The sequence below is a fragment of the Dasypus novemcinctus genome, chromosome 9, assembly GCF_030445035.2.
Source record: "Dasypus novemcinctus isolate mDasNov1 chromosome 9, mDasNov1.1.hap2, whole genome shotgun sequence".
NCBI classification, from domain to species: Eukaryota; Metazoa; Chordata; class Mammalia; order Cingulata; family Dasypodidae; genus Dasypus; species Dasypus novemcinctus.
Genome location: NC_080681.1, coordinates 15235825 through 15257673, shown reverse-complemented (window position 1 = coordinate 15257673; position 21849 = coordinate 15235825). Strand labels below are relative to the sequence as shown.

Sequence of the window (21849 nt, the reverse complement as noted above, 5' to 3'; positions counted from 1 at the left end):
TGCGCATAGGCCGGCTCCACACTGGTCAAGGAGGCCCACAGTTTGAACCGCGGACCTTCTGTGTGGTAGCCGGACACCCTATCCATTGGGCCAAGTCCTCTTCCCCATAGATTTTTTTTTTTAAGATTTATTTTATTTATTTCTCTCCCCACCCCCTCACTGTTTGCATTTGCTGTGTCTGTTCATCATCTTTGTTTCTTTAGAAGGCACCAGGAACCGAACCCAGGACCCCCAGTTTGGGAGGGAGGAGCCTAATCGCTAAGCCACCTTTGTTCCCTGCTTTGTTGTATCTCTTCTTATGTTTTTTTTTTTCTTCTTGTGTCTCTAGTTGCTTCCTCTTATTGGGTCAGCTTGCCGCACTTGCCCATTGTGCCAGCTTGCCATCCTACTCGTCCTCTTTAGGAGGCACCGGGAACCTCTGCTCCCTGCTTCATTGTGCCCTTGTTATGTTTTTTTTTTCTTCTTCTGTCTCATGTTGTGTCAGCTTGCCATATCTGCCTATCACTCTTTAGGAGGCACCGGGAACCAAACCACAGAACTACCATGTGGTAGGCAGGAGCCCAATCTCTTGAGCCCATCTACTCCCCCACATTTTTTTTAAAGATTTATTTATTTATAAATAAATCTTGTATGTTTTGCATATACTGTCTGCTCTTTGTGTCCATTCGCTGTGCATTCTTCTGTGTCTGCTTGTCTTCTTTTTAGGCGGCACCAGGAACCAACCCCAGGACCTTCTAGAGTGGGAGAGAGGTGCTCAATCTCTTGCACCACTTTAGCTCCCTGGTCTGCTGCATCTCTTATTGTCTCTCTTTGTTTCTCTTTGTCGCATCATCTTGCTGCACCAGCTCTCCGCTCAGGCCAGCATTCCCTGTGCAGGCCGGCACTACTACACAGGCCAGCACTACTACACGGGCCAGCACTCCACTTGGGCCAATTTGCCACATGGGCCATATGGGTCATCTCTCTGCTCGGGCCAGCTTGCTGTGTGAGCCAGCTTGCTTACACCAGGAGGCCCTGGGAATTGAACCCTGGACCTTCCGTATGGTAGACAGGAGCCCAGTTGCTTGAAGCATATCTGCTTCTCTCCCCTATAGATTTTTTTTTTTTTTTTAGTTTCGACATGGTATTTATTTAGGAACTAACAAGCAGCTGTTTGTTATTTACTATAATAAGGGACAGGTACAACATTTACGATAATAAGGTACAGGTCATACAAAGTTCAAATGCCTCCTCATGCAAACATTTTTTTGTGCTGACCAGATGGTGTTCCATCTAGTCAAGGCCCAGTGTTCCTAAGCCAACTCTTTTTGTCTGCATTATGGAAACATTTCAACTTCAAACCATGTTCCTTACTATTTTCCCACAACACCATAGGTCACTCCAACTGGTTTTTTCCCATGCTTCTTCACATTCCCAACACCCTGTAGTAGTGATACACATTTGCTCTAGCTAACAGAGGACACTCTTGCATCTGTACCATCAACCACAATTCTCATCTTCCTCTTGGTTTACTGTGCTATCCAGTTCCTAGATTATTCTCTAGCATTCTGTCAGTTGGTGTTTACATAACTAGAATGCCATTTTCAGTCACATCCCATTTATAAACTAGCTGTTACTCACTGTGTGTTACCATCCACTCCATACATTTCTACACTTTTACAGTAAAGGTAATTAAAACTTCTACATACATTGAACATTAGTAGTCCACTCAGTCCTCCTCTTATCTCCTTTAAGAATCCACTATCTACCACCCGGTCTTGAAAATATTTTCCAATAATTTCTTCTACAAGTTTTATGGTTCTTACTTTTATTTTTAGTTTTTTTATCCATTTTGAGTTAATTTTTGGATAAGGTTTGAGATAGAGGTCCTCTTTCCTTCTTTCGACTATGGATATCCAATTCTTTCAGCACCATTTGTTGAATGGATTGTTCTGCCTGAGCTGTGTGAATTTGACAGGCTGGTCAAAAATCACTTGACCGTACCTGTGAGGGTCTGTTTCTGAACCATAAATTTGGCTACATTAGTCTATTGTGTCTGTCTTTAGCCAGTATCATACTGTTTTTACCACTATAGGTAGGTATTATGATTTCAAGTCTGGAGATGAGGGTTCACTTTTTCTTTTTATTATGTTTCTGACTATTCAGGACCCCTTACCCTTCCAAATAAATTTAATGGTCTTGTTTTCAATTTTTTTCTTTAATGCTGGTGGAATTTTTATCGGGATTGCATTATATCTGTATATCAATTTGAGTAGAATTGACAATGATATTTAGTCTTCCAATCCATGAGCATGGAATGTTCTTCCAGTTATTTAGGGCTTTTTTGATTTGTTTTAACATTGAGTTGTAGTTTTCTGCATACAAGTGCTTTACATCATTGGTTAAGTTTATTCCTGAGTATTTGAATTTTATCTGTCATATTTTATTTTCACCACTCTTTGACACTTTTAGTTACTTTTATTGATATAATCTTCATTTCTAGACTCTCTTCCAGGCCCCTCTCTCCTATCTTTTCTTTTCTGGCTGTAGCACACCCTTTAGTATTTCCTGAAAATCTGGTCTCTTGCTTAGAAATTCTCTCACTGTTTATCTGTGAATATTCTAATCTTGCCCTCATTTTTGAAAGACAGTCTTGCTGGATATAAGATTCTTGGCTGCATGTTTTTCTCTTGTAGCGTCTTAAATACATCAGACCACTGTCTTCTTGCCTCCATGGTTTCTTGTGAAAAATCAGCACTTAATCTTATTGGATATCCCTTATATGTTATGCATTGCTTTTCTCTTGCTATTCTCAGAATTCTATCTTTGTCTTTGGCATTTGACATTCTGATGAATATGTGTCTTAGAGTTGGTATATTTGGATTTTTTCAGATGGGAGTACCTTGCGCTTCTTGGACAGGGATATCTGTGTCCTTCAATAGGGTTGGAAGATTTTCTACCATTATTTCTTCAAATATTCCTTCTGCCCCTTTTCCCTTCTCTTCTTCTGGGACACACATGACATGTATGTTTGCATGCCTTTTTCTGTCATTTAGTTCCCTGAGACCTTGTTCAGATTTTCCATTCTTTTCTTCATCTGTTTTTTTTTGTGTGTTCACTTTCAGAGGCCTTTTTTTTTTTTTTTTTTTAAAGATTTATTTTTATTTATTTAATTCCCCTCCCCTCCCCCGGCTGTCTGTTTTCTGTGTCTTTTTGCTGCGTCTTGTTTCTTTGTCCGCTTCTGTTGTCGTCAGCGGCACGGGAAGTGTGGGCAGCGCCATTCCTCGGCAGGCTGCTCCCTCCTTCGCGCTGGGCGGCTCTCCTTATGGGTGCACTCCTTGCGCGTGGGGCTCCCCTACGCGGGGGACACCCCTGTGTGGCACGGCACTCCTTGCGCGCATCAGCACTGCGCATGGGCCAGCTCCACACAGGTCAAGGAGGCCCGGGGTTTGAACCGCGGGCCTCCCATGTGGTAGACGGACGCCCTAACCACTGGGCCAAAGTCCGTTTCCCCAGAGGCCATTTCTTCAAGCTCACCAATCCTTTCTTCTGCCTCTTCAAATCTGTTGTTATATGATTCCAGTGTTTTTTTAATGTCATTGATTGTACCTTTCATTCCCATAAGGACTGCTATTTTTCTATGTATGCTTTCAAATTCTTCTTTGTGCTCATCCAGTGTCTTCTTAATATCATTAATCTCTTTAGCCATCTCATTGAATTTATTAAGGAGATTTGTTTTAACATCTGTGATTAGTTGTCTCAGCTCGTTTATGTCATCTGGAGGCTTATCTTGTTCCTTTAACTGGGCCATAGCTTCCTGTTTCTTGGTATGGATTGTGATTTTTTGTTGGTGTTACCACATCTGGTTTACTTACTAGAGTATTTTTTCTGGGTGCAGTTTTTCTCTTTAGTTTAGGGCTTCCTATCCTTTCTCCCTTGCTGTGATGCAGTAGGAGGCAAGCATGTAGTTGGTGCTGTAAGCTGTGGAGGCTCAAGCTGCCCTCATTGCACCAGGGACCAATGAAGCTTCTTCCAACTTTCTCCTTTTCCAGGAGTAGGGACAGAGTCACAGCTGTGTGGAATAATCCAAGTGCAGGCCTAAAGTGTAGTTGCCCAGAGAGACTGATGAAGCTTCACATCCCTTTCTCCCCTGCCTGGGGCAGGGATGGAGCTGCAGGTGTGGGCAGCAATCTATGCAGTGCAGATCCAAGATGACCGCAGTTGCCCTGGAAGGCTTCTGATTTTCAGTCTATGCCAGCCAAAGTTACCTGCAGTTACCTGTATAGGCTGGTGCAGGACTCCTCAGCCTCTTCCCTGCTAGAGACAGGCTGAAGCTTAGGCTAAGGTTGTAGGCTGATCTGTGTGAAAGAAACTGGTTCCTGCCAACACTGAGTTTCAGTCAGCCCGGCTTCCCCTCAGGCTGGGGGCAGAATCTAAATGGCGGCTACTGGCCTCTTTCCGACTTGGGCTGATTCATACCCCAGCTGTTCCCATGGTTATATCTTAGCCAGCCAAGTCTACCAATCAGTAGCCGAAATCGGCATCCAACTGTCTCCTCCTCCCCTGTTTCTGGGAAATGGAGCTTCCAATTCCAGCTACAGAACAGCTCGGTTTGTGCCGCCAGAATAGGATAATCACCAGCCTCCGCGGCTTGCCTGGTAATTTCCCGGAGAGGCTGGCGCAGGTCCCCGCAGCTTCCTGCCTGCTGGAGGTGGCACTAGGGCCTAGGCTAGAGCTGCAATATGATCTGGATGGAAAGAAGCCAGTCCCCACCAGCACTGGGATTTTCAGTCTGCCCCACTTCCCCTCATGCCAGGTGCAGAGTTAAGATGGTAGCTCCCAGCCTCTTTCTGACTCAGACAGGCTCAAACTTTAGCTGTTCTCAGGATTATACTGTATCCTAGTGAATTTGCTACTCATCAGTATCTGAAACTGGTGCCCAACCATCTCTTCCTTCCCCATTTTGGGGAAGTGGAGCTTTCAATTCCAGCCACGGAACAGCTCCCGAGGCCACTTGTGCATCCAGTGGAGGATGGGCACCAGCCTCCAGGGCATGGAGGGCTCTACTTACCAGTCTTCTCCGCAGATGGGCAGTCTCCTCCTTCCACTCCTTCAAGGTTGTTGCAGGATGCTCTTCCAGTCTCCTGGAGCCTCCAAATAGGTGCTTCAGCTAGCTCCAGAGAGCTCTGGGTGTTTGCTAACTGCCCTGTAGCAGGAACTGACTCTAGGCACTCCTTACTCCGCCGCCATCTTGCTGGTTCCCCCCCCCCCATAGATTTTTAATATGCATATTTGACTCAACAAAATCTAAGATGACTTAGTATTTCTGATATTCTCTTGTAGAATATAAGATACCTTAGGACAATTCAAACCACATTCCCCTAAAATGTTACTGTATACCTTATTTTTTTAATCGCTCTTGCTTTTTTCTTAACCCTTCAAATTAGTTATCAGCATTAATGTTATTTATTTTTTATTTAGTTGCATCTGTATGTTTACCAGTTACACTTCTCACCACTCCTTCTTGTATCCCCTTCCTTGTGGGGTCATTTACCTTCTTTCTGAGGTACATCCTTTAGAAGTTCCTTCAGTAAGAGTCTATTGATGATAAAGTCTTTATGGGGTTTTTTTTGGTCCGAAAATACTTCATTTTATCCTTGATCTTAAACGGTAGTTTTAGCTGGCTATGAATTTCTAGGTTCACAATTATTTTCGGTAAACTTTTTAAGGTCTTAGATTGCTGTTTCTAGGATTCTGTTTTAGCACCTGGGAAGTATGTATGTGTGTGTGTGTGTGTGTGTGGTGCTTTCTGACATTCTGTCATATCTTTTAGGTAATTTGCCTTTTCTCTGGTTCTTTTTTGTCTTTGGTGTTCTGTATTTTCCCAGTGCTGATTCCATATGAGGATTTACTTCTCTTTCTTTTCCTTGGGATTTGTTATGAGTCCTGAATCTGAGGATTCATGTCTTTCATAAATTCTTCAAGTATTGCCACTTTTCCTGTCTTGTTTTTGTTGGAACTTCTCATTTTATCTTCATTATCCCTTAATCTCCCAAGTTTTTTGTTTTGCTTTGGGTTGTTTTTTTTTTTTTTACTTTTTGTGTTTTATTCTGGAAAATTTTCTACAAATTTCATTTTCAATTTGTTCATTCTCTCAAACTTGTGTCTAATGTGCTATGCAGGTTATTTTTTGAATTTTTAATTTGTGACTTTATTTTTTGCTTCAGGAATTATACTTGTTTTTATGCTTGGACATTTTGGTTATTTTTTATTTTTTGGAGTCTATATCAGCCAGGGTTTTCCAGAGAAGCAGAACCAACAGGATATTTATGTAAATATTTATATTTAAAGATATTATTTTGGGGATAGATGTGGCTCAAGTGTTTGGGCTTCTGCCTACCACATGGGAGGTCCTGGGTTCAGTTCCTGGTGCCTCCTGGAGAAGGTGAGCTAGCACAATGTGCAGGTGTGGTGAGCTGATGCAACAAGATGACGCAACAAAGAGACACAACAAACCAGGTTGCTGAGGTGGCTGAAGTGATTGAGCACCTCTCTCTGACATGGGAGTTCCCAGGTTTGTTTCCCAGTGCCTCTTAAAGAGAAGATGAGCAGACACAGAACACATAACAAACAGTACAGAGAGCAGATAGCATCCTCCAATAACCGGGTGGGATAAATAAATAAAATAAATCTTTTTTTTTTTAATAAGGCTCTTTTAAAAAATTTTTATATTTGTTTTTTTAAACTCTTTTTTTTTTCCGAAGATACATAGGTCACAAAAAATGTTACATTAAAAAATATAAAAGTTTCCCATATACCCCACACCCCACCACCATCCCTACTCCTCCCACATCAACAACCCCCTTCATCACTGTGGCACATTCATTGCATTTGGTCAATCATTTTGTTACACTGTTGCAAAATAAATCTTAAAAAAAAAACAAAATAAAGAGATTTATTTTAAGTAATTGGTTAATACTATTGATGGGACTTCCAGGTCCAAAATCAGTAAAACATGGGTAGACTGGAAATTTGGGCAAGAAATTTGTTGAAGTCTTGAGTCTAAAATTCTTAGGAGGGGTCAACAGACTGGAAATCCAGACAAAAGTTGACGTGGTATTCTGAGACAGAATTACTTCTTCAAGAAACCTTGTTTTTTTTTTTGTTCTTAAGGCCTTCAACTGTTTGGATGAAGCCCATCCACATTATACAGGGTAATCTCCTTTACTTAGAGCCAGCTGAATATAGATGCTAACTTCATCTACAAAATACTTTCACAGCAACATTTAACCTAATGTTTGACCAAACAACTAGACATCATAGCCTACCAAGCTGACACATAAAATTAATCATCATAGGGTCTAATTCTTGCTGCTTTTTTGTCTGCTGAGTCTTGTGGTTGTTGATTTTCTCATGTGTTTATAATTTTAGATTCTGAGTCATTTTGATAGCCAGGGTTGAGAGAAGATCCCTTCAGAGTTTTGTATTTGCTTCTGCCAGGCCTATAGAGACTTTTTTCTGTTTCTTAATATCTCAGTGTGTGTTTTCCTATACCATGAAGGTAATATAAATGAGAACCTACAACTGTCAGTATTTTCAGGGGGAAAGCTTCCTTGTCATCTCCCCTTGTCTTTGATGATGTCCTGACCTTATTCAGGCATTTCAATTCCAAATCACTGCTCAACACAATACCCAAAGTTTTGACTCCTTTGGTTGTTTAACAGTTAAACTCCAAGACTGCTAAAATTAGAAAGCACTACAAGAAGGTAACTGATGTCACCTACTTTTTAGCTTCCTTTTAATTGTTGGCCTCTGGGGATCTCTTACTTGCTTACTCTCATCTGTGCTCTTAAAAGTATGTTTGCCAGCTTCCCACATACAAGGTCCTAGATTCAATCCCTGACTCCCAGTACCTCAAAAAAAAAAAAAGTATGTTTGCAAAGTAAAGGACTACAGTAATGCAGCAACAGGGTAAGCCCTGATGCAGGAAAAAGGCTACTTAAAAGTGATAGGATCTTGTGGTGCCCATCCCCTCACCACTCACTGTGGAGCCAGCTCACCCATCATGGATCCCTTTGTCCAGTTTTGAAGAAGACAGAGTACCCTCATGCACATACTGGGAGCATGTATGTCTGGCCTAATCCTTTTAGAGGTAACCCGAGGGACTCAACATCCCTGAACTTGTCCTTGGGTAGAGAGCAGTTCCCTGAACTCTCTTACAGTACACTGTGGGAGAGTAATCAAGTCATGCTACCTGGAGCAATGGATTGCTGGCTGTAGGTCACACAGTGCAGTGTCCAGGACCATGAGCAAACTGTTTCCTAGGGAAGAGAGGAATATTCCGAACTGTGTAAATGGGGGAATTCCTAGGGCGACATATACACAGAAGGGATCAGGGAGACCCCTATGCTTTGATCTGTAGCTATTCTCTATGCCACTGTATAAATAAGCCCTGAAGGAAAGAGCACTTGACAGGTCAGTCAGCAAAGACTGGGAAAGATGTTTTCCTTTTTCTTCTTCTTATTGATTGATTGATTTTTTTTGTTGTCGTTAGCATCTGACATTGAAGGAAAGTTCTGTCATAACAGTAGCTGGATACAAGCTTAAGTAACAGATGCTCAAAATCTAAATTCTAGCTATATATTATATCAAAATTTCAAGTTCCAACAAAAGGTTAAAAAAGCATACAAATAAACAGAAAGCAATAGCCAGGCAAAGGAGAAGATTAAAACATTAGAAACCATCAATGAGGAGGACCAGACATGGGAAATACCAGACAAAGACCAATTTTTTTAAATGGTTCTAAATATGCTAAAAGAAAACATGGATGAAAAAAACTAAAGGAAATCAGGAAAATTATACGTGAACACAAAGGAAGTATCAGTATATAGATGGAAATTATAAAAGGGAATCAAAACAGAGCTGAAGACCACAGTAACAGATATTAAAAATTCTCTAGAGGGGTCCAATGGCAGATTGGAGCTATTAGAAGATGGAATCAGAAAACTTGAAGATAAGGCCATTGAAATCAGTCTGAGGAGAATAAAGAAGAAAGAATGAAGAAACGTGAACAGAGTGAAGAACATGTGAAATACCATTAAACATAGCAATATATGCATTGTGGGAGTCCCAGAAGGAGAAGAAAGAAAGGAGCAGAGAGAATAATCAAAGAAATAAGGATTGAAAAACCCCCCAAATTTAATAGAAGATATGGATATAGATATCCAGAACACTCAACAAATTCCAACAGGTTAAACCCGAATAGAACCGCATAACAGCATATTAAAATCAAACTGTTGAATGCCACAGATAAAGCGCGAACTCTGAAAGCCACAAGAGAAGCAATGTGTTATGGACAAGGGAGCCTCAATAAGATTAAGTACTGACTTCGTATCACAAACCAGGGAGGCAAGAATGCAGTGGGAAGTGAGAGTTAGAGTTCTGAGAGCAAAAAACTGCCTGTCAATATGTCTGTATCTAGCAAAACTTTTTGAAACCTGAGGGAGGAATTAGGACATTTCCAGATAAACAGAAGCTGAGAGAGTTTGTCACCAGTTGACCAACCTTACAAGATATGCTAAAGGGAGTTCTGCAGGTTGAAAGGAAAGGACAATAGACAACCGGACTAAAGACAACACAAAGAAATGAAGATCACAGTGAAGATAGCAGTGTTTACCAGGAGTATTGTACTTTTTGGTCTGTAGCTCTACTTTTTACTTCCCGCAGAATCTAAAAGGCAGATGCATAAAATGTACTGATAAATCAGGGGTTATGGTCTCATAATGTATGAGCATGTCATTTGTGACAACTGCCTAAAGGTAGGGGAATGGAGGTACATAGGAATATAAGTTTGTGTATGCTATCATGGGTATGTTCTTAAATTGTTGTAGATTTAGGATGTTATATTTAAACCCTGTGGTTAACTGCAAAGAAAGTATTGGAGACTCTTCAAGTTAACAGATAAAAAAAATTAGAGTGCAGGTTGCCAGGGATGGCAAAATGGGAAGTTAATGTGTACTGGATGTAGGGTTTCTGTTTGGAGAGATGGGAAGGTTTTAGTAATGGAAGGTGGTGAGGTTACCTTAGTATCATGAATGTGATTCGTCCCATTGAATGGTGTGCTTGAGAGTGGTTGAGATGGGAAAGTTTATGATGTATATATGTTCCTACAATTAAAAAAAAAAAAAGACAGTGCCAGTTAAATGTAATACATAGTCTGGAGAAAAGGCTCAAAGGGATTATTTGGAAAAAGACCAAAAGTTCTCTTTGAAAATATCAATAGAAATGGCAAACCCTTAGCTAGAAAAGACAAAAAAGAGAAGAGAGAACATGCAAATAAAATCAGAAATTAGAGGGGGAGTATTACTACTGACCCCACAGAATTAAAGGGATCATAAGAAGATACTATGAACAACTGTATGCCAACAAATTAGACAACCTAGATGAAATGGACAACTTCCTAGAAACACAAGAACCTACTCTGACTCTAGAAGAGATAGAAGATATTTACTGAACAATTACAAGTAAAGGGATTGAATCAGTCATCAAAAACCTCCAACAAGAAAAGACCATGACCACGTAGCTTCACAGGTAAATTCTACCAATCATTCCAGAAGAATTAATACCACTCCTGCTCGAACTCTTCCAAAAAAATTGAAGATGAGGCAACTGTACCTAGTTCATTTTATGAGGTTGTCACCCTAGTACCAGAACCAGATAAAGATAATGTAAGAAAAGAAAATTACAGACCAATATCTCGTAAAACTAAAGATGCAAAAAATCTCCCACAAAATACTAGCAAAGCAAATAACAATAGCACACTGAAAGAGTTATACTCCATGATCAAGTGGGATATATCCCAGGTATGCAAGGGTGGTTCATCGTAAGAAAATCAGTGTGATATGCCACATTAATAGAGTGAAGGATAAAAGCCACACCATCATCTCAATTAATATAGAAAAGGCAGTTGACAAAATCTAGCACCCCTTTCTTGATTTAAAGACTGGAAAAAATAGGAGTAGAAGGGAACGTCCTCAGCATTATAGAGGGCAGATATGAAAGCCCACTGCTAACATCATACTCAATGGTGAAAGACTGAAAGCCTTCCCTCTAAGATTGGGAACAAGACAGCGATGCCCATGGTCACCACTTGTATTCAACACTGTACTGGAAGTTCCAGCCAGAACAATTAGTCAAGAAAAAATAGACATCCAATTTGGAATGGGAGAAGTAAAACTTCTCACTATTTGCAGATGACATGATCCTATATGTAGAATTTCCTGAAAAATCTACAAAAAAGCTACTAGAGCTAATAAAGTCACCAAAGTGGCATAATATCAACATGCAAAAAAATCAGTAGTTTCTGTACATCAATAATGAGCAACCGGAGGAAGAAATCAAGAAAAAAATACCATTTGCAGTCGCAACTAAAAGAATCAAATATCTAGGAATAGATTTAACCAAGTATAATACATAAAGGACTTATCCATGGGAAAACTACAAAACTTGGCTCAAAGAAATTGAAGAAGACCTAGATAAATGGAAGGGCACTCCGTATTCATGGATTAGAAGACTCAGTATTGTTAAGATGTCAATTCTGCCCAAAGTGATTTACAGATTCCGTGCAATCCCAGTCAAACATCCAACAGCCTACTTTGCAGAAATGGAAAAACCAGTCATCAAATTTATTTGGAAGGTTAAGGGACCCCTAATAGCCAAAAACATCTTGAAAAAGGAAAAAAAGTTGGAGAAGTCATACTTCCTGACCTCAAAACTTCTTACAGAGCTACAGTAAGAACAACATGATACTGGCAAAAGGGTAGATGTATGGACCAGTGGAACTGCACTCAGAGTTCAAAAATAGATCTTCACATCTAGGGTCAGTTGATATGTGACAAGACTGCCACTCAATTGGGGAGAATAGTCTCTTCAACAGATGGTGCTGGGAAATTTGGATATCTCACACCAAATTAAAAAATTAACTCAAAATGGAGCGGGCGCGTCCCCACAAGATGGTGGCGGCTGGAGCAGGCCAGCTAAGGCAGGCTGCCTTGGCCTTGCTCCTGTTGAGTCCACGCCTGCCCGCCTGGGAGCTGTCCGCCCAGGCCCAGCTCTTAGCACAAGAAGGTTGTTGATGTTTATGAAAATCCTAGAAATGTGGATCCCTTGACAAGACAGCTAAAAATGTTGGAACTGGATTTGTGGGGGCTCCAGCTTGTGATGATATAATGAATTACAGATTAAAGTGGATGAAAAAGTCCAGATTGTGGATGCCAGGTTTAAAACATTTGTCTGTGGTCTGTGATTGCCTCCAGCTCATTAGCCACTGAATGGGTGAAAGGGAAAATTGTTGAAGTTTTGACCATCAAAAACACAGATATCACCAAGGAACTCTGCCTACCTCCTGTGAACCTGCACTGTTCCATGCTGGCTGAAGATGTAATCAAGGCCACATGGCTGATTATAAACTGAAACAAAAAAAAAAAACAAGAAAGGAGAGACAGAGAAGCAATGAGCCCTTGGTGAAGCCTCCAGCAGGTCACATTGGCTATTGTGCCACTCACTGCAGTCACCTTGGATGTCCAGAAGCCCCTCACACTGCAATAAAAGAGTTGTGAGATAACACACAGTATTTGATGTTCATGTTATGACTCTAATTAGCAAGTGAAATACACAATTTAATTGTAATGAATCCTTTGGATTTTTTTTTTAGGTACCAGAACCAAGAAATGAACCCAGGACCTTGTATGTGGGAGGCCAGTGCTCAACCACTGCGCCATATTGGCTCCCTTGAGTTGGTTTTTTTTCATTTGTTTGCTTGTTTCTCTCTAGGAAGCACCAGGAACCGGACCTGGGACCTCCCATGTGGGAATCAGGCGCTCAACTGCTTGAGCCACATCCACTTACCCCCTGTGGTTTCTTTCAGCCCACTTTTATTACTTTAACCCACTTAATTTTTTGAATTGTGTGTATGACCTCAAAATTGAAATCAATAATGAAGTCTCCAGTGCTTGGCAGGCTTTAAAGTGCATATAAATATCTAATTTTTACCTAAATCTGATTTGGGGAAGATTACCAGATGTCTTGGTATGATTATTTGATAGAACCAATTGTACATAAAAGAGATCTTCATATATATACTATAATGAATAAAAGAATGTAAGACCAAAAAAAAATAACTCAAAATGGAACAAAGACCTAATTATAAGAACTAAGACTATCAAACTTATAGTAGAAAACAAAGGGAAGGATCTCCAGGATCTTGTATTAGGCAATGGATTCTTAGACTTTATATACCTAAAGCACAAACAACAAAAGAAAAAATATGTAAATGGGACCTCATCAAAATTTAAAACTTGCACCTCAAATGACTTTATTATGAAAGTGAAAGGACAGTCTACTCTACAGGAGAAGATATTTGGAAACCACATGTCTGATAAGGATTTGATATCCAGAATATGTAAAGAAATTCTACAACTCAACAATAAAAAGACAATCTATTTATAAAATGGGCAAAAGACTTGCATAGACATTTCTCCACAGAGAATATACAAATGACTAAAAAAGCACATGAAAAGATGTTCAACATCATTAGTTATTAGGGAAAATCAAATCAAAACCATGAGATACCATTTCACACCCAGTAGGGTGGCTACTATTAAGAAAAGAAAGAAAGAAAGAAAATCACAAGTGTTGGAGAGGATGTGAACCAAGAGGAACAATCATTTACTGCTGGTAGGAATGTAAAATGGTGCAGCTGCTGTGGAAGACAGTTTGCCAGTTCTTCAGAAAGTTAAGTATAGAATTACCATATGACCTGGCAATCCCATTTGTAGTATGTAGCCAAAAGAATTGAAAACAGAGACCCAGATATGTGCACAGGGATGTTTCATAGCAGCATTATTCACATTTGCCAAAAGATGGAAGCAACCCACACAGGTATCCATCGACTGATGAATTTTGTTTAAAATGTGGTATATACATGCAGTGGAATATTATTCAGACTTAACAAGGAATGAAGTTCTGATTCGTTTGACAACATGGATGAACCCTGAATACATCATGTTGAGTGAAATGAGCCATATACAAAAAGAAAAATATTACCTGATGTCACTAGAGAAATAATTAGAATAAACAAACTCATAGAGTCAGAATCTAGAATATAAGTTACCATGGGCTGGGTTGGGCATAGGGAATGGGGAGTTAATACTTAAATTGTACAGAATTTCTGTATAGGTTGATAGGAAAGTTTTGGTAACAGGTGGTGGTGATGATGGGACAACATTGTGAATGTAATTAACAGCACTGAATTATATATGTGAATGTAGTTAAAAGAGGAAATTTTAGGGCATATATTACTAACATATTTTTTTTAAAAAGGACTGTATAACACAGTTATAAATGATGGAGTTTAGGTAATAGTACAATTATAAAAATGTTCTTTTATGAATTATAACAAATGTACATTCATACAAGGTGTTTATAATAGGATGGTATATGAGAACTCTGTATTATGTATTTTATGCATGATATTTCTGTAAACCTAACAAAAATTAATAGAGGATGTTATTGGGACATATTAAAGTTAGAATATAGACTATAAGCTTTATATCATTTCTTAGACTTGATAACTGTACCTGAGATGGTTATATAAGTAGATATCCTTGTACTTAGGAAATGTACCTGGCAGTATTGTTTAGGGAGAATGATGTATTCAACCTACAGTCACATGTTCAGATGGCTGGATGGGTGGATGGAAATGATTTGGCATGATATGGCAAATGTGGCAGAATGTCAAAATTGTTGTTTCTGAGTATCGGGAGGTGGGGGTTGGATAGAGGTATGTTGGTGTTCTCTGTGTGGGATTTATATTAATATTTTTGTAACCTAGAAATTTGAACATATTTCAAAATTAAAAGTTAAAAAAGGAAGTTTATTCTGATTTTAACCAACATTTCTAGGAACTTTTTAGAAGGAGATTTTTTAGGATCTAGGAACTCAATTTTTTTTTTTATGTTAGTACCTGGTACAATGTCTCACACATGACTGTGAAACAAATATAACTCATTGTCCTAAAATTGCTATTCAGAAGTTTAAAATTATTAGAATCATAAAATTGTTTTTGGCGGTGTTATCTTCTTTTGCTTTCTTACTCTATTTCTCTTTTGAAAAAAGTTTCTAAACCAAAGTTGCAATTTTAGCATGTCTTTGACTTGTATGTGAAGGAGAATATGTCTTGTTCCTGTTTCATGTTTCAAACTACAAATTGTTTTTCCCCCATTGTATACTGCCTCTACATTCCTTAAGGTGGTAGGTGGAAATGTCCATCCCAAAGGCTAAGCTAAAAATATTATGAAAAGTTTACTTTGGGGGAGTGGATGTGGCTTAGGCCATTGGGCTCTCACCACCCATGTGGGAGGTCCCTGGTTCAGTTCCTGGTGCTTCCTGGAGAAGGCGAGAAAACAATGAGCAGACAGATGAGAGAAACAAGGGGAAGGGAGTGGATAAAGTAAATTAATAAATCTTTAAAAAAAGAAAGTTTGTGGGGAATGAGTTAATGCTTATTGGGTTTCTGTTTGGAGTGATGAAAAAGTTTTGGTAATGGATAATGGTGATGGTAGCACAACACCGTGAATGTAATTAATACCACTGAATTATATAATTATAAGTGATTAAAACGGGAAATTTTATGTTGCATTATGTTATCACAGTAAAAAAAGTTCTTTAGGTTTACTACGGAATCCTATATTGCAGGACCTTAAACGTCATCTAGAACAGTGATTTCCAAAGGTAACCCAGTGATCTCTTGGGTACAGGAAGAAAATACCAGAATTTCTATTTCTATTTACTTTTATCTTCAAAAGACAAAAACTAACTTTAATATACAGTAGTATGTGTATGTAATTTATGAATTAATATGTATTCATTTATAAATGCACATAAATGTTTACCTTTAAACATTTACTTTTTAAGTAAAAGCTCAAAACGTTTACCAGTGTGGTATGTAAGCAAAGTTGATTCCCGTGACTAGAGCAGCTCTGTCTAATAGGACATTTTGTGATGATGGAAATATTCTGTATCTCTGCTGTCCAATATGATAACCAGTACCCACATGTAGCTATTAAAGACTTGAAATATGGCTAGTGTGACTAAGGAACTGAATTTTTATATTTATTTTAACTAATTTAAGTAGCCTCATGTGGCTAATGGCTACAATATTGGACAGTGCAGCACTATAACAAGGAATGATAGAAAAATGGCTACTGTTTACAGGCATACGTCGTTTTATCATGTTTCACTTTCCTGTTCTTTTCAGATATTGCATTTTTTACAAATTGAAGTTTTGTGGCAACCCTGCATTGAGCAAGTCTCTGTACCATTTTCCAACAGCATGTGCTCACGTTTTGTCTCTCTCATTTTAATTAAGGCATGTACATTGTTTTTTAGGCATAACGTTATTGCACACTTAATAGACTATACTGTAGTATAAACATAATTTTATATGCACTGGGAAACAAATTCATGTGGTTTGCTTGGTTTTGATATTCACTTTATTGTGGTGGTCTGGAACTAAACCCACAGTATCTCTCAGGTATGCCTGTATTTAGTGCTCACCTAATGTAACTTATTCCATACTTAAGTGTGTTATAGACATTATTTCACTTAATCTTTAAAACAACCCTTGAGGTTTTTGGAGAAGTTAAATAATTTATTGAAGCTTTTACTTAATTAAAAAGAAACAGAATCAGGATTGGAACCCAAATGTAATGCCAACATCCTACTATCATGCCTTACTGAGTTTCAGCAAGGGCTATCCCAGTGCCACGTAAGATCTAAATAAGAACACCATCCCCCTGATTTCCCCCAACCAGGTCTTCAAAACTATTGTTTCAGTGTCATAATTGTTTTTTGTAAATTCTAAGAAACCTCAGACTTTACAGGTATGTTATTTTTTTCCTGTGAAATAAATAAGAGAGGGTAGTTAGCTCCATTTTATAGAATAAAAATGCTGAGATCGATTTTGAGCGATTTGTCATGTCAGAACACAATTGGTACTTGAAATGGCTGTCCTACTTACCTTTGGTCCTCTGTTTATAACATATTTAAGACATTTCCTTTCAAGCAATGTAGTTGGTGCCAACTTTGAATTTGATTGAATGAGGCTTTTTTTAAAAGTCTACAAGCAATATAGCTTTGGAAATATTTTTAACATTTTGTATTGTTTTACTTTTCAGTGCTCGCCAGAAACCCAGGGCTAATTATTTAGAGGACCGAAAAAATGGGTCAAAGCTGATTGTCTTTGTTATTGGAGGAATTACATACTCTGAAATGCGCTGCGCTTATGAAGTTTCTCAGACACATAAATCCTGTGAAGTTATTATTGGTAAGACTTCTTTTTCCCTCTTTTCTCTTTTTAAAAACAGACTCTAAATGTGAACATGTGAAAGTAACTATCTGTCTTGTATTTTACATTCAGGACTAAATGTTGATTGCAAACCATTTTATTTGAATCATAGAATGTTTTACCTGATGTGCTAGAGTGTTTTCATGATTGACCTTTTCGATAGTTTTATTTTTAATATTCCAATATTTTGAAAATGAACTTTGTTCCTTTCACATATTACATTCTATGCCTTTATTGCTGTCATCATTAAACAATTTTTGATGCATAACCACACTTCTCCTCCAGAAATATTTTGAACAGAGGTTTTGAGTAAGGACCTGACATTGGCAAGAACTGCATGGAATTTAGTTTTAAGAATTTTATCCAAGGGCACTGATAGGTAAACCATTCAATTACCAGCTCACTCTCTTGACCCAGAGGTGCAAGATACGTACAGCAAGCCTCTATCAACACTGCTTAGTGGTTCTTTATTACTGAACAAATGCACAAGAATATAGTAATCCTCAATTTTGTTCTTCACTATACCAATAAATAGCACAAAGTAGACAAAGTACTAAGAATGGGTAGTTATTTCCTGAAAGGTTATGTTAAGTTGCCTCAAGTACTGCACTTTGCATATTTGAAGGACAAGGCAGTATATTAAGCCACAGAAAAATCGATTTAACAGCTACTCTGAAAAGCTATTTTTTCCCCTTCTAGGTTCTACACATATTTTAACACCCAAAAAGCTGTTGGATGATATAAAGATGCTGAATAAATCCAAGGATAAACTCTCCATTATTAAGGATGAATAGCTTTTTTGCTTGCTTGGGAATTCTTAATATGTTCAACTAATTTTAGATCAAGAAAACGTTGGTATCATGTAATTTAAAGTATGTAAATATTTTTATGGAATAATGACTTTTCCAGAATATTTCTTAAGGCACTGTTAATGACTGTATACCTTTGGGTTTGCCATTATTAATCATTTAGATGTAATTACTGCCTGGTGGATGATGAGAACAAATGTTAAAATGTTTTCTAAAGAAATCTTTTCACCTTTGAAGCAGAATATAGAGTTGAGAATAATTTTTCCTAGCCACCTCTGTACATGCTAATTACTTATTAGATATTTAAGTACGTGTCTTCTGCCTAAGGATAGTTTTTTTGGGGGGAAATGATTTTAAATGAAGAAATTCTAAAAATTAAAACTGTAAATGTTTATGTATAATGGAATTATTTCTAGTAAGTGCAGTTTTTTGTTCAACTGAAATAATTTCTTCTATGTGCAAAGTAATTTCATTGTCAATAATAGAAATAGAATGATTACACAATGTAATCTTCCTAGGCGTGTCTAAAGAACACTATTTTTACAGTTTTAAAATCATGTATGTTTAAATTAGAAAACCAAAAATAACCATGTGCTTTCAACAAGAAAATAAATATATAGTTTAAAAATTATCTGCATTTGTTTTTTGGGAGAGAGGGGGAAGTTGGGAAGTTTAAAAAATTTTAAATCAGAAAGTTACAAAGAAGAAAAAGAATGCACCATAGTCTCTACTCAGATAATCCTTATTGACTTTAAAATATATCTGTATAAAACTAACTAATGTAAGGATATGTCAGCAAATGTACCTTTTACACAAAGGAAATGCATTAATTTCAAATTTTGCTTTTTACTAGCTGCATATATAATTTGTTTTCAGAGTTTCACTCTTACAAATAATGCTGAGGAAATTACTTAGGCACATACTTTGTAGACTTACACATATATTTCCATAATTTAAGTTCCTGGCAGTGACGTAGCTGGTCAAAAGATTCATGTGTTTAAAGTATTGATATATGGGGGAGCAGATGTTGCTCAAGCAACTGATCTCCCGCCTACCACATGGGAGGTCCCAGTTTGGTTCCTGGTGCTTTTTGGAGAAGACAAGCAAGACAGCAAGCTGGCATGACGAGCAGGTGCAGCAAGCTGACACAACAAAATTACACAACAAGGAGACACAAAGAGGAAAGACAACAAGAGATACAATAAAGCAGGGAGCTGAGGTAGCTCAAGCAGTTGAGTGCCTCTCTTCTACATGGGATGTCCCAGGTTTGGTTCCCAGTGCCTCCTAAAGATAAGACAAGTGCACAGCGAATGGACACAGAGCAAACAGCACAAAATCGAGGGGGGGAATAAATAAAAAAAGAAAGTATTGATATGTATCACCAAATTTTCTTCCATAAACATTTTACTATTTATACTTCTTCCAATAGTGTATGATAGTGCCTTTTTCACGGTAGTTTCACGAACACTGACAATCATTAAACTTATAAATTTGTTAATCTAATGGATTTTTTAAAAACATTATTTTTACATAATTGCAAACTTACAGGACAGTTGTAAAGATAATACAAAGCCCATACAGAGAACTCCAGCATACCCTCACCTAGATACCCAGATCCTACCAACTTTTAACATTTTGCCTAATTTTACTGTATCATTCTATCATTCCATCTCTCTGTTTTCTGAACATTTGATAAGTTGTACGCATGATGCTTCTTGAACACTTAATACTTCCTTGAACATTTCGTAAAACAAGGATATTCACTTTTATATAACCATCGTAAGTACAGTAAGCAAGTTCAAGAAATTTAACATTGATAATAAAGCTTACAGCCTATATTCCAGTTTTTCCATATGTCCCAATAATGTCCTTTTGGGCAGACAAATGGATTTTTTAAAAAGCACCTTGTTTTGAATAAGGTTGAACATCCTTTCTTTTTTTAGCCATTTATGCTCATTACTCCATTACCTACTTGTTCACATTTTTTGCCAGTGCTTTCATTGGAATTTTGTTTTTCTTATTGATTTTTATGAGCTCTTTATAAATTAAGGAAGCTAGTACTCATCAAATGTACTTCAAAATATGTTTTCTCAATTTGATGTTGATCTTTTGACTTTCCAACTTTTTTCCAATTTTAATTTTTAACATATTTATCACTTTCCCTTTAAGGCTTCTGAATTTTATGTTGTACTTAGAAATACCTTTTGCACCCCATGAACTTTTTGATTGATTGATTTTATCTTTTACATGCAATTCATCCATCTAGAATGGTTTTCAGTGTAAGAATGTATGCTAGCTATTGTCCTTTTTTTTTTTTTTTTAGATTTTATTTCTTCCCCACCCCCTTGTTGTTTTTCACTTGCTGTGTCTGTTGATCTTCCTTGTTTCTTTAGGAGGCACCAGGAGCCAAACGCAGGACCTCTGATGTGGGGAGGGAGGTGCCTAATTGCTTAAGCCATTTCCACTCCCTGCTTTGTAGTGTCTGTCATTATATTTTTCCTCCCCACATTTCTTGTTGTGTCATCTTGTTGCATCAGCTTGCTGTCTTCTTTAGGAGGTACTGGGAACCTCTGCTCCCTGCTTTGTTGCATCTCTCATTATGTTTTTTCTTCTTGTGTCTCTTGTGTCTGCTTGCCACGCATGCCCTTTGCTCCAGCTCACTGACTTCTTTAGGAGGCACTGGGATCCAAACCAGTGACCTTCCCTGTGGTAGACGGGAGCCCAGTTGCCTGAGCCATATTGTTTCCCTAGCTATTGTCTCTTAGCTTTTGGTATCATTTCCATACCTCCCATTCAACCCCATACCACAGGTGTGGAAGGCTAAAAATGAAATTTCACAGACCCTGAAGCAAGTAGGGTTCTGAACAGTTTGGGTCCGCCTGTGAGATGCACTTGGTCAAATTTAGAAGATAGAAGAGCCAGAGGCCATCTGCTGCGGCTGTGTCGGTGGACAAGCAAGCTCCTAAAGATGGGAATTTCATTTTTCTTCTTTCATTTTTTTAAAAAAATTATCGAAGTATATCACTCACACATAAACATACATAAACAATAAGTGTATAGTAATAGTTGTGAACTTACAAAACAAACATACATAAGCATCATACAGAACTTTCAACTCACCCTACACCAATACCTTGCATTGCTGTTAAACATTTTAAACTAATGATTAAAGAGCATTGTCAAAATATTACTACTAACCAAAGTATTTTCTCCCAACCCACCCTATTATTATCTTTATACCATTTATATATGAACATACATAAACAATAAGTGTATAGTAAAAGTCATAGACCTACAAAGCAAACATGCATAACAGTATACAGGGGTCCCATACATCAACCCTCCACCAACACCTTGCATTGTCATGAGACATTTGTTACAATTATGAAAGAATATAGTCAAAACCTTACTACTAATTAGTCTTTATCTTACATTTGGTGTATTTTCCCCCAACCCACCCTATTATTATTTTTAAATATATTTTTTATGATAGAAGTTGTAAACTTATAAAACCATCATGCACATGTGCAGAATACCCAAACAACATCCATTTATCGACACACCACACTGTGGTGGAACATTTACACTGGCCACTTGCTTCATGGGTTTGAGGCAGTGCTGGTGGCAGTAGCAGTATTAGCTCTAGTCCTCTAGATT

The 21849-nt window shown here is 37.9% G+C and overlaps 1 protein-coding gene and 1 pseudogene across 2 annotated transcripts in view; both read left to right on the top strand.

Annotated features, from left to right (window-relative positions):
• Positions 1–18823, top strand: part of STXBP3 (syntaxin binding protein 3) — a 90011-nt gene extending 71188 nt beyond the window's left edge. For both annotated transcript variants that reach the window (XM_004448982.4, XM_058303100.1), the window contains 2 exons: positions 17214–17362; positions 18083–18823. In XM_004448982.4, coding sequence (XP_004449039.2) covers positions 17214–17362; positions 18083–18177 — 244 coding nt within the window. In that variant the 3' untranslated portion in view covers positions 18178–18823. The remainder of the gene's footprint in view (positions 1–17213; positions 17363–18082) is intronic.
• Positions 11878–12725, top strand: LOC139439647 (iron-sulfur cluster assembly enzyme ISCU pseudogene; annotated as a pseudogene).
• Positions 18824–21849: the final 3026 nt, after the last annotated feature.